General features: G+C 40.8%; 1 protein-coding gene across 1 annotated transcript in view; it reads right to left on the bottom strand.

The window, feature by feature from the left end:
• Window positions 1-7,441: 7,441 nt before the first annotated feature.
• The window catches only part of LOC117197352 (translation initiation factor IF-2-like), a 69,383-nt gene continuing 59,462 nt past the window's right edge, over window positions 7,442-17,362 (bottom strand). Inside the window, exon 6 of the mRNA XM_049716376.1 lies at window positions 7,442-8,564. Coding sequence (XP_049572333.1) covers window positions 8,523-8,564 — 42 coding nt within the window. The 3' untranslated portion in view covers window positions 7,442-8,522. The remainder of the gene's footprint in view (window positions 8,565-17,362) is intronic.

Genomic DNA, 17,362 nt, shown 5'->3' with positions numbered 1-17,362 from the left:
CCAGCCAGGAGCTTGGCTCTTCTTGTGGCTGGAGTGGGAAGAAGGTGCTGGCTGAGGGCCCATCAGGCTGGCACATGGGCCATCTTGAAAACCTGGCATTTTCCCCTAACACACCGAAATATTCAGGTAACCTTAGGAGCTCCAAGCTGTCAGCTTAGCAGAGTCTGATTCACCATGGGGAGGGGGACTGGGGCAGGGGATTGATGGCAGAGCTCTACCCCCTCCTCCTGCCTTCACCCCCAGAGTGGGGAAGATGTTGAGCAATGTCTCTTGTCAGAGAGACATTTTCAGTGGCCCCTACATTGCCTTTAAATAACAGCTATGTTAGCTTCATGCATATCAAGTTTTTCAAAGTTATTTATAAGCAGGAAAAAAATTGAAGTAAAACTTTTTTTTTAACCTAAGCAAATCTTTTTTTTTTTTTTATTGAAGTATAATTGCTTTACAATGTTGGGTTAGTTTCTGCTGTAAAACAAAGTGAATCAGCTATATGTATACATATATCCCCTCCAGAAGTAAAACTTTGCTAATACAAAAAAAAAAAGTAAGTGAAAAGAGAACCCACAGAATGGGAGAAAATATTTGCGAGTCATACATCTGATAAGTGTTTAATATCCAAAATATATAAGAACTCCTACAACTCAATAAAAGACAAACAACACAATTTTTAAAATGCTCAACATCATTCGTCATTGGAAAATGTAACACAGAATCACAATAAGAAACTACTTCATACCTATGAAGATGACTAGTAAACAAATAAACAAACAACAAACAGAAACAGAAAAAACAAGTGTTGGCAAGGGTGTGGAGAAATTGGAACACTCATACACTGCTGGTAGGAATGTAAAATGGTGCAGTCCCTGTGGAAAACAGATTGGCAGTTCCTCAAGAAGTTAACCAGAACTACCAGCAATTCCACTCCTAGTATACACTTAAAAGAATTGAAAAGAGGGACTCAAAGAGGTATTGTATGCCAATGTTCACTGCAGCACTATTCACAATAGCCAATAAGGTGAAAACAATCCAACTGTCCATCAACAGAAGAATGAACAAAATGTGGTATATACGTACAATAGAATAATATCCAGCCAGTAAAAGGAATGAAGTTCTGATACGTATTACAACATGGATGAATGCTGAAATAAGCCAGACACAAAAGGACAAATACTGTAGGAAATACATAGAAACAGAAAGTAGATTAGTGTTTCTCGGGGGCTGGAGGGAGGAGTAATGGGAAGTTATTTGCTTGATGGGTACAGAGCTTGTGTTTGGGGTAATGGAAAAGTTTTAGAAATAGATAGTGGTAGTGGTAGCACAACAGTGTAAATAATTCATGCCACTAAATTGTGCACTTAAAATGGTTAAAATAGCATATTATGTATGTTAATTTCACCACAATAAAAACATACCCTAATTGAACTGTTCTTGTTTGTCAACTCTCCACCTAATTTTCCAGCATCTTATCCTCCTCCTTTGAGCCCTGTGACCTAATGTTTGATGCTGCCCTCTTCTCTTGCAATTGCTTGAAGCCTTTCTCCTCTGTGTTGTAAACTTCGCACCTTGGCAACAAGTTGTACACTTGGCAACAGCTGTGGAGAAGGGTGTACCAACCAGCACCAATGCTGGCCAACCATTACAGTGTTGACAAAACTGTTGCCATGGAACATAGGGCATTAGGGAAAAAAAATTTAAATAATATGAATACAAAAGTATGTATGTATTGTAAAAATGTATGTACAAAAAGTACATTGAATAAAAGTTCTAGAAAACACATGTAAACCATATTTGATAGCTTTAGAAACTTGTCCAGGGAGATGAGCTTCCTTAGGGATCACCTTCCTCAATCGTTCAGGGAACAAAGCATCTTGACCTCCTGAAGCTGACTGTCCCCCAAGTATTAGGCCACAAAGACTGGGTCTGTTTAAAAGATGCTGATCCTCGATACATCTAGTCATCACCACACATGGTTACAATTTTTTTCTTGTGATGAGAACTTTTAAGATCTACTCTCTTAGCAACTTTCAAATATATAATACAGTATTGTTAACTATAGTCACTGTGCTGTACATAGGAAGTTTTATAAAATAATCTCATAAAAACAAAATCAAAACAAAACAAAAAAAGATGTTGATCCTTTAATGTCCTCTGTACTTATATTCTCCCTTGTTTTGTTTTCCTAAACTTGGCAAAATGTTTGATTGATGGCTTGGCCTTTTCATAATTATCTCAAAGCATTTTTTTGTGGGTCAGGACTTTCTTTTATAAAGTGAGACCATGTACACAATAGATCCCCCCTCTCTCTGTTCTAGCCCATAGGTCTGCCTGCATGTTGAGGGAGAGTAGAGTGTAAAGTGGAGAGTAAAGTGGAGAGTAGGTTTAAATAAGAGAAGGTAAGAGAGGCACCCAGCACAGTGCCCGACACAGAGTAGGTATTCATCCTCTTGATGAGTTACCTAATTTGGTACCTAATTTGCTACCAAGCAGTTATGAACACCCACAGGCCTCCTCCATGAAAGTTTCCCCAGTGAACAGCCATGATGATTTCTCCTTTCACTACATTCCTAAAATACTTCATGAAAACACAATTCATGCTGTAGCCATTTTATGTGTACACAGATCTTGATCAAATAAACTCTAAGTCCTTGGGGAGCCGTGGCAATATTGTGCACTCCTGCCACCCTCAGAACCTGATAAAGCCACACGTAATTTAGCACTTGTTAAATTGAATGGCTGAGAAGCAATCTGGAGCCCTGGAAAAAGCAATGGACTTGTTGCCATGAGACTTAGGTTCAAATCCTCTTTTCACATGCGCAAGCCTTGTGACGTTGAACGAGAAACTTCAAGGCAAACTGATAGTCAAGTTTCTAAATTGAAATAGTAGCTAAGCCCAACTGCAGTGGACTGAATGTTTGTGTCTCCCCCAAATTCATACATTGAAATTCTAACCTTCAATATGATGGTATTAGGAGGTGGGGCCTTTGGGAGGGAATTAGGTCATGAGGGTGGAGCCCTTGGGAATGGGTTTAGTGCCCTTGTAAAAGGGACCCCAAAGAACTCTCTCGTCCTCATTCCACCACTGGAGGAGACAATGAGATGGTAGTCTGCAACCAGGAAGAAGGTTCTTATCAGAACCTGACCATGTTGACACCTTGACCTCAGACACCTCCAGAACTGTGAGAAATACATTTCTATTGTTTATAAGCCACTCAGTCTTTGGTACTTAGTTATAGCCACCTGAACTAAGACACTAACCTACTTTCAGTACAGAATTGCAGAGATTCAAGCGTGATACCATGCACGTGAAAGTGCTTGGTAATTTCTAAATTGTTTTCTTTATTCTAGGGTGGAACTAAAAAGGGGCAGAAGTTGGGGGAACCTGCTGGGCATTGATCATTTACAATCAGGCCATTGTCCCAACCAATTAATCAGTTACACCTAAAGTTAAAGCTATTTGCAACCTACTGAAAGGATGAGGAGATGGACAGATTTTTAATGGTAAACTCTTAGGTACACAAAAGCTTAAACTCAAAACTCCCATTAGCAATAACGGGAGTTATGCCTGCCAGGCCCACTGAGAGTTGAATGTGATCCATAATCTATCTTACTTAACATCATCAGTTTCCCTATAGCCCCTTCAAACAATCAGATGCCAGTGAAATGCCAGAAGTGGAACGAATAGCATTGATTTAGGAGAATACTGACAGTCTATTTCAATGGAGCTTTCCAAACTGAGAAGCCTATAGATATTTTGAAATCTTGATGTGCCTGTGCACATTTATTTTTGTTTACTAAAGGAGAAAGGCAGTCCTTTCATGTTGAGAAGGTACTAGAAGGGGATAATATATATAAATACATCAGCCAAAATATTTCCCCCAATAGTTGAATTTTTCCTTTTCTCCTTATTATACAAAAACTGATTACATTTGTTGAGCCTTTTATAAATTATAAAATCTTTCATATTGTCTGATTTATGAGAAATGAGCAAACCAAAAGAAATTTTAGAATTTTACTGATCACATAAGAACGAACATAATTCCTCTCCTATTCTTAGCCCACATTCATTCAGTTATCAACTCCTATCACTTCTTCCTTTAAATATCTGGTATCTGCCCCTTTCCTTCTAGTGCCGTCACGCCCTCACTCTGGCTCTTTTAATGCAGGCCCAGACTGAGGCAGTGACTTCCTAGATGGTCTTCCTTCTTTAAAACTCATGATACTTCAATCCATCTTGCACATTCCACTTTGCATAGAATGTAAAACCTTGAGGGCAGGGACTATGCCCTATATTTGCTTATATTGTAGATTTAATGATCATATTTCCTGAACAGAAAAATCTAGACACATGATCTGGCAAGTATATTTATAGAGAAAAAGAAGCAGAAATCTAAAATTGGACCTTTCTCTCCAAATCTGTGGCTATTGTATCTAATAGATGTATTCTAACAAAATGCATCCTGCATCATATATATACAATACACATGGGTCAATCTGTTTAGAACAGAGATTGTAAACTGGTAGACCAAAGCTCAAATATGACCCATGGTAACTGTTTTGTCCAGCACTTAAAAATATAAATTTGAATTGACTGTCAACACTTAAAAATTGCTGATTTCATGTGAAAAATCAAGTTACTCTTGAGAAATCTAGAGATCTGAGGAGACTGGACTTTTAGAAATCAGCTCAAGCTAAAGTCCACCCAAGATGGGGAAACCTAATAAAGCTGGGAAACCCAAAGGGGGCTACACTTCCAGTGTAAGGATAAACAGAATAAAACCTGCTGCACAGAAAGGGACAAGGAAACTTGCCTGTCTGGACCTTGGCATGTGGGAAAAATATATACAGCCAAGTACCAAGGAGAATGTGGTTATAAATTATCAAAAGATAAATACACATACATATATTTTGACATGTGTATCTTTTGATAATTTACATCCACAAGCTGATAATCCCACACACATTTTTGTAGTCCAGTTCACCCTACTTTTGTAGTTAAAAACAGGTAGAGATACTCATTTGGTCCCGGGTAAGTAGTGACCCCGGGCAACTATAAGAATAAACACAAATGATCTCTGAATGAATGTAACTTCAATCTATATTTTGAAGAATTCCTACAGACAAAATCCAAAGAGTATGAGTTCAGAGTCAAAATCCATAAAACACACAAGTAAATGAGGCACAGGGAGTAAAAGGCAGCAGCAACAGATAACACAAATCAGACCCGCAAAATCCTCAGCTATAGAATGTCAAGACACAGAATATAAAATAAGAAGGCTTAATATTAATTCACTCAATAAAAATTTTTTGAATACCTTCTATTTTCCATGTAATGTTCTAAGCTCTAAGGACAAAGCAGCCAACAAAATAAATACCCTGGCTCTCAAGGAGGTTACATTTTAGGAGAGGAAGACAAACAAATAACTTAATAAAATATGTCGTATGGCAAGTGGTGAAAAAAGAAAAAAACTAGGAGAGATATGAAGTACTACAGTAGAGACTGTCCTTAAGAGCCACATGGGGATTAGCTCTGGGTGTGAGGGATGACTTGAGAGTCCTGGGCTTCTTGTGCAACTGACATTAACAGGGGACAGAGGCATAATGAGATTATAATGGTTTCAGGGCAGGCAGCGGTAAGGAACCCCACTGTGAGTATGGTTGCTGTGGAGGGAGAATTCTCTTCACAAAAGCATATAGAGTGCTAGGCCTCTCTCTTTGCTCTTGACAATGCTTATGTGAGGGTAAGGGAAGAAATGTCCTTATCTGAAGCACAGGTTACTACAGGCATCCCTCTTGCTTCCTGCTGATGGAGGTATAGAAGTCAGGGGAGAGACTGACGTTGTTTCAAGAAAATAAAGCCAACAGAAATGAGCAAAAAACTATATAGAATTGTCCAATAAAACTTCTAGGAATGAAAAAATGACAGAAATTTAAAACTCAAGTTCAAAGGGAGATTTGACGAAGCTGAAGAGTTAGCAAACTGGAAATCAGTTCCTAAAAAATTATCCAAATGCAGATACAAAATATGAAAGAGAGAGTGCCAGACTTGGGCAATAGAATTAGAAGGTCTAGGGGAATTCCCTGGTGGTCCAGTGGTTACGACTCTGCGCTTTCACTGCCCAAGGGCCCGGTTCAATCCCTGGTCAGGGAACTAAGATCCCACAAGCTGCGGGATCTTAAATAAATAAAAGAAGGTCTAATACACATGTAACCAGATTCCTTAAGGAGATAGCAAAAATGAGGGAAAGGAAATATTCAGAGAAATAATAGCTGAGAACTTTCCTGAATTGTTGAAAGTCATTACCTACCTGGTCACAGCAGGCATTTGAGTTTTTGTCTATAAGTAAAAGTTTTTCTTAAACCACCATCTATGCAGCATGGTTTTAGACTTACTGGAAGTCTTCGATTTGTTTTTCTGATAGGAAACTGAAGTAATGTCTGGGCATGCACCAGTATTAAAGCCACTCTCTTCAAGGTAGAGAAGAGAAATTTTCTCACGATCCAACTTACTAATTATAACTACAGCCCGCCCTTAAGTGTGATGGATACAGTAGTAACTACCAATGAGTTTGGTTGATTCTCTGCAGTTTTTAACATTCTTTTGGGAGATTTCCTTTGCAAATTTTTCTATCTTTTGTTTTCCCTCCCCAGGAATGATTTGGGGGACGCACTGAAGACAGTGCCCATCAATGGGTTAAGTGGTGGAATCCAATTTTATCATGACCTTAGAGGCGCCATAAATCCCTTTCTGTTTGAGAATAAGGTCCAACATTTTAGCATGCCACAGAGGCTATTTCTTTGTCTTCTGTCCTGCTCTCCTTCCCAGGTCGGCTCTTAATATACACACACAAGACAACTCACAATTTCCCCAAATACATGTAAACATACCACCAGCCTATTAGGCCACCATGCTTTTGTACAGGAAATTCCCCCTTGACCTCATTGTGCCTCCCATCCCTTTTCAATGCTCCCCACTAACCTCCTCTCACCTAAAATGTGTTGGTCTCAAGAAAGTCTACTGGTCTTTCATGATCCTCTTCAAACAGGGCATCTGCCTACCCAAAGCTTTCTCTGACAACATCTATGGCACTTTGCACTTCAGAGGGTTCATCTCTTTATCCAGGCACGTCTGGCATGTACTGGGTGCTCAATAAATTCTTGGTGAACAAATGGTATAGAAAGTCCAGGAAAACACTGGGGGGAAAAGTCAAGCTGAAAAGGTCACTGTAGGGCAATCTTTATCCCTGGTCTCAGAAATACCACTTGTAGGAAATTTACCTCTGTAAATAATTGAGAATGGACTTGAAGATTTAGCTACAAGGCTCATACTTCATTGCTGTTTCAATAGCAAAATCCTGGGCACAATTTTAAGTCCTTCAATTGGGCTTTGGTTAAAAGAATGTACAATGGAATACTAAATATTTTAAAACAAGTATGGAAAATATTTAGTGGCATGTCATGATATTTTATTCAAGGAAAAGAGGTGGTTCAAGGAAAAAAGCAGTGTGTTCAGTCTGATTACATATAATGCTATACATGAAATTGTTAACAGTTTTCTGGGCATGGGGTTCCAATTCTTTTTCTTCTTTCTGATTCTGAAAAAAAAAATCTAACTTTTCCACAATGAGTACTAATTATTTTTATGATTTTTTAAAAAGGAGAGTTTTGTTTTTAAAGGACCTTTCATGGTCCTACTACTTCCCTTTGGAGCTCCAACTCTACTAAGAGGCCATTCATATTCTCAACATTCCATGGTACCCAAGGGAAAGGCTGTCCAGATATTTTAGCCTCATTTCGGAAAATGGACCCTTGGAAGGGAAAAACAGCTGCTCCAGTCAGTAGTGATTTTGAAACCCAAGCAAACAGAGTGAACGATTCCCAAGATTTTATGATGTTAGAAAACTTCCATTAGCGTGTTTCACTTTTCAAGATAAACTCCCCTGAAAATTCTGTGCTGATATTGAAATGATTTGCCATGGAAGGACTCTATCCCATCCAGGATAGAATCCTAAAGCTAGCATATTCCTTTTTACTTTAATCTACTTTTGCTTGGACATTCCACAGCTGGAAATACACACACACACACACACACACACACACACACACACACACACTTCTAACTCCCCGAGTTACCAAAAGGGGCACCACCACCCGCCCCCCGGCCAGCAAAGAGGCCCAGGCAGGGTGGGGGGTCCCCCTCTCCAGGGGTCAGGCAGGCTGTGAGCCCCAGGACTCGACTTCCTCCTCTAGCCTTCTGGGAGGTTCCCGCCCACTTCACTGCCGTCGGTCACCAAGGAAGTCACGTTCTGGCCTCAGAGCTGTTCTGAAGCTTTTGGAGGAAAAGTGGGGGTTGGGGGGCGGTGAAATGGAAAGAGCCTTCGTAGGGGCCAAGAGACAGAGCCCCCTAGCTTGGTGTCTGTCACTAATTAAATGGCGATGGGGTTAAGTGATCTTCCGTTGCGTGGATTAAATCTCTCATCTGTCAGAAAAGGAAGGGGTTGACCTAGAATGACTGCGTCCCCTCTTCAGTGTTGAGGAGGGTGAGTGCCCCGATGTCCCCGGGAGCGCTGCAAAAGGAAGGAAAAATTAACATGTGCTGAATTAACGTGTAAAATACCGTTTTATTTAATCCTCCAGCAATCCCACATGATAGGTGTCCCGGATCCCAGTGTACAGTTTGAAAATAGAGGCACAAGGGCTGAGAAACGCTTTCCAACCTTTTCAACTTCATGGTATACACGGAAAACTTTTGTTTTCTTTTTTTTTTACAGCACAGTTGGGCTAATGTGTGAGCACCAACCAGAAGCAAACTGTTCCCGTCACCCTAGGAAGAGGAGCTCCAGTTCTGTTTACCTGTCCCACCTGTTACCTGTTCGCGGCTCACTGGAATGAAAGCCATGAAGCGTTTGATCCAAGAGAAGTAGGATATATCTGTGTCAAGACAGCCCTGGATTTGAGTCGCAGCTCTGCCTTGTTCGACTTCAAGAAAGTAACTTTATTTTTTTGAGCTTGTTTCCCCACCTCTTTAAGTGAAGCTAACAACAGTATGCACATCACAAAGATAGTGACGTGAGTAATGAGTGGGACCAAACGTTCATCACCGAGCCTGCACCCAGGGACCGCTCAGAGGTTTAACCCTTTCAGCGCGGCTCAAGTCCTCGCTCCTTGCGGGACAACCGGCGCGGGGCTCAGCGGAGCGCGGCGCGGCTAAGGCTGCGCGGGGGCGGGAAGGCGGCGCCCGCGGCCGGGGGAGGTTCCAGGTTTCCGCGCAGACTTCTGCGTACCCGGCCGGCTGCGTCACCATCCGAAAGGGCAGCCGGGCCGGCGAGGGCGGGAGCGAGGCGCCGCTGGAAGTCCCGGTGCTCTTACCGAAAGCGCGAGCGCGGAGTTCCCATTCGCGATCGATGCGGCTTGGCTGCGTCCCCCCCCGCATCCCCCCCCCCCCGCGTCGCCTTGGGGCGCCGTTCCACCTCGTGCTCCGGCTCCTCACTGAGTCCCGGGACGCGGGCGGCGGCTGACCCAGCGCGAGAGAGGGACGGCTCCCACGCGCTTCTCAGTCCTCGGCCCCTACGGCGAAGCGAGGCGTTCTTGGCCCGGGTTGGGGGCCACCCGGAGCCCAGCTGGCCTGACCGCGCCGTAGTGCCTCGCAGTTCCCTAGTGGGGGCGGGAGTTGGCACTGCGGAAGCCTTCCCCACTTGTTTCCACCCCCGGACGGCCGCCCGACTCGCCGCATTGCACAATTCCTGCCGTGGAATTGCCGCGTGACTCGGACAGAGCCCAAAAAATGTTTCCCAGGTTTCCCTGGCCGAAAAAGGAGCGGTTGGGTGTCCCGCCCTGACCTCCGGGCGCCCTTTCAATTGCATTTTTTCGGGTGACTAGGTTGCCGTTTAAAATGCAGAGGTTGCCCTTTACAAAGAAAGAAAAAGACACTAACCGGCGGGAGCACGCGCTCTCGGTTGACGCCGGGTGAAGGCAATTGACACTTCCCCATGATATTTTCAGACAGGAAAAGTGTTTCGATCTCTTTGGGGGAGAATTCAGGAGCTGGTTTTAAGGCAGGACGGGGAGTGATGCTTAAAGGAGTTGGAGACAATCTTGAGCTTTCCAAGAATCACAGTGTTAATTAGTGCCGGTGGCGCATCGTAGGTCCTGAATAAATTAGAGGATGAATGAATATTTGGAGGAGGGATTTAAATGGTTGTCTGTAAACCAATGCTTTCATTTTGCAGATGAGGAAATCTAGAGGTTAAGTGATTTGCCCAAGGTCATCTACCAATTAGTGGTGGAAAGCAGTAAAAGAAGCTGTCTCAATGTTTCAACTCCAATGCTTGTAATTATGAGATGGGTGTATTTTTCCTTCTTTATGAAAATAAAATGCCTTCTGCCGTAATATCTGCAAAGTCTTACTCCAGGCCCTCTTACTCCAGCCATCTAAAACAAAACAAAACGAAACAAAACAAAAATCTCCAAATTCAATACATACATGCAAAAGGTTAAATGTGACAATGCCAAAGGCATATGTGAGAGGCATTTTTGTCTTATTCCCATAAGCTAAGAGCAGTTCTTAATCACACAAAATATGCCAACAAACACAAACAAACAAAACAGTGCTTCTGGGACTTCCCTGGTGGCACAGTGGTTAAGACTCTGTGCTGCCACTGCAGGGGGCCCTGGGTTCCATCCCTGGTCAGGGAACTAGATCCCACATGCATGCTGCAACTAAGAGTTCACATGCCACACCTAAGGAGCCGGCGAGCCACAACTAAGACCAGGCGCAACCAAATAAATAAACAAACAGTACTTCTCCAAGATGGTGTGGAAGACACCAGGTTTCCACTAACCTTACTTTTCTAAGTACAGTGTTTTGGTGTTTCGAATGGGAACTGCTAGACCCATGAGTGACCATCGTTGTTGCTCTGAGATTGGTCAGTTGGTTTACTCAGGCTTGGAATAGATTTGTTGCTCATCTTTCAAAGTAGACAAGCTGCAATTTGTGAGAACACAAGGGACTTCAATGACAGTCTTGCAGATGGCTGGACAGCTTGTTGTCTTTGAAGTTTCAAGGCTGACCAAGTATACCAAATGTCTAATTTAGGGACCAGAATTGCCCAACAAGTAGATGCGAAGATCAAAGGAATCAAAACTATAAGTGGCAATCATGAGTAAAACTTGATTCTTTTGTGGGTTGTCAAAAATGGTTTCCACAATGATGATTATGATGTCCTTATAGTAATACAATTTGAGTGCAAATTCTTATCCAAGAAAATGCTGGGTTTTCCAGTGATGGACACAACAGCAGATCAAACTATGAAATGTCTCATTTTTTAGGTCAGCCAGATACACTCTGAAATGGGGTAAACTTCTTCTGTAACTTTGCTCTTTTATCTACCCTTCTCTACATCTGATATCTTGAAGGTAGGAACAAATACAAATTGCTAGAAAAATGTGAAATTCTAGACTGCTAGGTAAAATATATTAATTCTGGTTTGATAATCCTACACAATGTTCATGAAATCAAAGCATTATCTCCTAAAATTCTAATAAGCCATTCTATTCTTCAGTAATAAAAATGTTGAACCTTAAAAAAAAAAATCATCTCCTATATTTTTCCCATACAGCAATTTCTGATTTGCCATTTTACCAGACTATAAAACCTGAACTCTAGAAACACAAATTGTTGGCCCCTATTATTGCCCTGCTTCGCTGCTTGAGAAAAGATATCTGATCAAACAAAAAAACACATCTTTTCCAAGTCAGATCTTACCAATAACAACTTTGGATGCAAATGATACTTTTTAATATATTATGTATTTCTTTCAATACCATTACATAACTGGTGTTGAATTTTTTTGCAAAGAAAATATCTCAGAACAATTTCAATTGTTATCAACATTAATTAGTTTAACTGTAAGATGATATTTATCAGTTATGGTACAGCATTTTGGAATTGGTTGGGTCATTAGAGAAAATGCAATTATATTCCTCCTTTTTACAGATGAGAAACTGAAGGCTACTGAAATTAAGCAATATATGGAGTTCCTGACAGTCAAAAACAGAACTGAGGATTCTGATTTGCCATGTGTTTTACAAAATCATCACCATAGCCTTCATTTCATAAGTGTGTGGTTCATACCATGTGTAAGGCATGGTGCTTAAAACTGCGGATATGAAAAGGTATAAGAAGCTCTCAAAGATTTTTTTTTTTTTTTTTTTTTTTTTTTTTGCGGTACGCGGGCCTCTCACTGTTGTGGCCTCTCCCGTTGCGGAGCACAGGCTCCGGACGCGCAGGCTCAGCGGCCATGGCTCACGGGCCTAGCCGCTCCGCGGCATGTGGGATCTTCCCGGACCTGGGCACGAATCCGCGTCCCTGCATCGGCAGGCGGACTCTCAACCACTGCGCCACCAGGGAAGCCCTCAAAGATTTTTTATAATCTAATTGGTGATCTAGGCCAATGCTTCTCAAACTTTAATGTTCATAAGAATCACACAGGAATCTTGCTAAAGTGCAGATTCTGATTCACTGGTTCTGGAATGGGGCCTGAGATTGTTTTGCCACTGATATGCCCCAAGGAGATGCCAATTCTGCTGGTTCACAGACCACACTTTGAGTAGTGAAGTGTAGGAAATATAAATAGAAAGATAATTAACAGTCTAGTAACCTGAAATTTTTGTAACACAAAATTTTGTAACACAAAATGATAAAAGCTTCTTAGCATCGGAAAATGGATGTTACAAAACTCATGCTGGTTACTTCTAGGAATGTCCCTCAGACACTCAGAGCATATTTACTGTTACAAAATAATAATCTATTTTTGTCTCTGAGAGCAAAACATACTAGAAATAACATAAATAGTGGGGCAAAGAGAAAGAAAGGAAAAAAGTGATGGCAAGAAATAACATCAAAGGAAGAGAGAGAAACAACATAAATTTTTTTCAAAAGAATTTAAAACCACCACAGCCAACTATCAGTACTTCTTGAGAATATCAATGAAAATGTGGTGCTGTACAATGGATATGAAGTCAGGAAGTCTTGATGAGTTCTGGTCTGCCATTTAGTGGCTATATAATCTTTAGATTTATATGTAAGTTGTTTAGCTTCATTTTCCCTATCAGAAAAAAGAAAAAAAAAGAGATAAATGCTTCCAATCCCCCTGGACTGAATAATTAAATGCATTAAATAAGATGATAATGCACTTGACACAGAACTTCAGAAGAATGTACAAACTTCAAAATGCATTTTAGGGCTTCCCTGGTGGCGCAGTGGTTGAGAGTCCGCCTGCGGATGCAGGGGACACGGATTCGTGCCCCAGTCTGGGAGGATCCCACATGCCGCGGCGTGGCTGGGCCCGTGAGCCATGGCCGCTGAGCCTGCGTGTCCGGAGCCTGTGCTCCGCAACGGGAGAGGCCACAACAGTGAGAGGCCCGTGTACCGAAAAAAATAAATAAATAAAATGCATTTTAGGTTTAGAAAATGTCAGCAATCTTATTAAAACCACTGCAGTGACAAATAGTTCTAATCTTACACAAACTATTTGAGAGAACAGAAAAAGCAGGTACCCTCTGTGATTAATTTTATGAGGCTGTTATAACCTAGGTATTATAACCTAATAAGGACAATGCATACAAAAAAGGAAAATAAAAGGCCCATATCCCTCATTAGCATAACTACTAAAATTCATGACTAAGTCTGGTTTTTCTCAGAAGTGGAGGTTGACTGAACATTAGAAAATCATTAATGTAATTAATGATATGGACATATTAAAGGAGAAAATCATATGACAATCTCAATTTCAGAAGAAAAAAGTCTACAGCAAATATTATGCATAATGGTGAAATGCTGAACGTATTCCATCTGAGAGCAGAAACCATATAGGATTGCCTGATATAACCCATCCTATTGAACATTATACTGGAGGTCCTAGCCATTTTTTTATTTTTCCAGCCATTCTTTTTGTTGTACCTTGGCCTTAAAGGTAGGGGGAAAAGATACACACACACACACTAATTGGAAAGGACAAAAGTGTCATTATTTACAAATGATTTGATTGTATATGTAGAAAATCTAAAAGAACCTGTAGATAAATTACAAGAATTCATAAGAGATGTTAGTAAGATTGCAAGATACAAAATCAATAATACCATAGTAGACAGAATGATGCCCCCTACCCCCGCAAAGATGTCTAGATATTAATCCCTGAAATTTGTGAATATATTGCCTTACATGGCAAAAGTGACTTTGCAGATATGATTAATTTAGGGATTTGAGATGGGCAGATCATCCTGGATTATTTGAATGTAATCACTAGTGTACTTAAAAGTGAAAGAGGGCAACAGAAAAGGCAAGGTAATGTACTATAAGAAGTACATTACTTCCCTGGTGGCACAGTGGTTGGGAATCTGCCTGCCAATGCAAGAGATACGGGTTCATGCCCTGGTCCGGGATGATCCTACATGCCACACAGCAACTAAGCCCGTGCGCCACAACTACTGAGCCTGCACTCTAGAGACCATGAGCCACAACTACTGAGCCCGAGTGCCACAACTACTGAAGCCCGCATGCCTAGAGCCCATGCTCTGCAATAAGAGAAGCCACTGTAATGAGAAGCCCATGCACTGCAACAAAGAGTAGCCCCCACTTGCCGCAACTAGAGAAAGCCCTCGCGCAGCAACGAAGACCCAACACAGACAAAAATAAATAAGTTAATTAATTAATTAAAAAAAAAGAAGAAGAACTTGACCTGCTGTTGCTGGCTTTGAAGATGCAAAAAGGGGGCCAAGCTAAGGCATGTAAGTGGCTCTAAAAACTGGAAAGGGGGACTTCCCTGGTGACACAGTAGCTAAGAACCTGCCTGCCTGTGTGGGGAACCCGAGTTCGATCCCTGGTCCCAGAAGATCCCACATGTCGGAGGGTGACTGGTCCCGTGCACCACAACTACTGAGCCTGTGCTCTAGAGCCCACGAGCCACAACTACTGAGCCCACACACCGCAACTACTGAAGCCCACGTGCCTAGAGCTGGTGCTCTGCAACAAGAGAAGCCGCCGCAATAAGAAGCCAGCACACCGCAACCAAGGGTAGCCCCCCGCTTGCCGCAGCTAGAGAATGCCTGTGAGCAGCAACGAAGACCCAACACAGCCAAAAAGAAAAAAAAAAAAAAAAACAACTGTAAAGGGCAAGGAATAGATTCTCCCCTAGAGCCTCCAGAAACGAACACAGTCTTTCTAACACCTTGATTTTAGCCCAATGAGACCCATTTCTGTCTTCTAAACTATAGAAATGCAAGATATTAAACTCCTGTTGTTTTATGCCACTAAGTTTGTGGCAATTTTTTACAGGAGCCTTAGAAAATAATACAATTATAAAACCATTGATTTCTAAATACCAGCTCATAAATGAAAATTAAGAAGATAATATCTATGACATTTGTGGTAGCATCCAAATTTATTTTTAAAATCCAGGAATAAATCTAACAAAATATATGCAAGAAAATTATAAAACTTTATTGAATGTTGTTAAAGAGAACGTAAGTAAATGGAGATATACTATGTTCATGGATTGGAAGACTTAACATTTAAGGATGTGAATTCTCCCAAATTGATCTATGGATTCAATTGCAATTCCAATCAAAATCCCAATAGACACTTTTTCGGTGAAACTTGACAACTTGATTCTAAAATTTATATGTAAGTGCAAAAGGCCAAAAATAGCCAAGACACTCTTGATGAAGAAGAATAAGATAGAGGACTTGCTACCAGATATTAAAATTTATAAAGTCATAATAATTAAGATAGTATGACATTGGTCCAAGGATAGAAGAATACATCAATGAATTTGTAGAGAGAGCCCAGATCTAGATTAATATGGACAAAGAGGCACTACAGAATAAAGGAGAAATGACAGACCTTTCAGTAAATGGTGCTGGAATGTTTCAGTATTCATTACAAAAATGAAATTGGACACTTACTTCATACCATACAAAAAAATAATTTCTAGGTGAACTAAAAATCTACTGTAAAAGGCAAAACTATAAACATTAAAAATATATATATAGGAGAAAATATTCATGACCCTATGGTAGGGAAAGTTTTCTTAAGACATAAAACATATAAATCATAAGAGAAAAGATTGGTAAACTGGACTGTATTAAAATTGAGAACATTTATCCATCAAAAGACTTCATAAAATACCTACCATCAACTGGCAGAAGAAACATTTGCAACACATTTAAGTGATAAAAGAGTAGCATAAAAATCAAAACTACAATGAGGTACCACCTCACACCGGTCAGAATGGCCATTATTAAAAAGTCTACAAATAACAAATGCTGGAGAGGGTGTGGAGAAAAGGGAACCCTGCTACACTGTTGGTGGGAATGTAAGTTAGTGTAGCCACTATGGAAAACAGTATGGAGGTTCCTCAAAAAAACTAAAAATGGAGATGCCATATGATCCAGCCATCCCACTCCTGGGCATATATCTGGACAAAACTATAATTCAAAAGGATACATGCATCCCTATATTCCTAGCAGCACTATTTACAATAGCCAAGACATGGAAACAACCTAAATGTCCATCGACAGATGAATGGATAAAGAAGATGTGGTACACATATACAATGGAATATTACTCAGCCATTAAAAAGGTTGAAATAATGCCATTTGCAGCAACATGGATGCAACCAGATAATATCATACTAAGCAAAGTAAGTCAGAAAGAGAAAGACAAATGCCATATGATATCACATATGTGGAATCTAAAATATGACACAAATGAACTTATCTATGAAACAGAAACAGACTCACAGACATAGAGAACAGACTTGTGGCTCCCAAGGAGGAGGGGGTTGGGGGAGGGATGGAGTAGGAGTTTGGGGTGAGCAGATGCAACCTATTACATACAGAATGAATAAACAGTAAGGTCCTACTGTATAGCACAGGGAACTATATTCAATATCGTGTGGTAAACCATAATGGAAAAGGCTATGAAAAAGAATGTATATACATATAACTGAATCACTTTGCTGTACAGCAGAAATTAACCCAACATTGTAAATCAACTATACTTCAATAAAAAAATGGAACAAAAAGAAGAACATAAAAAATATATGAAGTATACTTATGAATTAGTAACAAACAGACAAACACAAAATAGGAGAATGGGCAAAAGACTATCAAACAGATACTTCATGAAAGGAGAAACTCAAATAGCCACTAAACACATGAAAAGATGTGCAACCTGATAAGTAAGGAGGAAAATGCAAAGTAAAACCACATTGAAGGGACTTCCCTGGTGGTGCAGTGGTTAAGAATCTGTTTGCCAATGCAGGGGACACGGGTCCAAGCTCTGGTCTGGGAAGATCCCACATGC

The sequence above is a fragment of the Orcinus orca genome, chromosome 1, assembly GCF_937001465.1.
Source record: "Orcinus orca chromosome 1, mOrcOrc1.1, whole genome shotgun sequence".
NCBI lineage: Eukaryota > Metazoa > Chordata > Mammalia > Artiodactyla > Delphinidae > Orcinus > Orcinus orca.
Note: the sequence above shows the minus strand (reverse complement) of the source record. Positions and strands in the feature narration are given on the sequence as shown.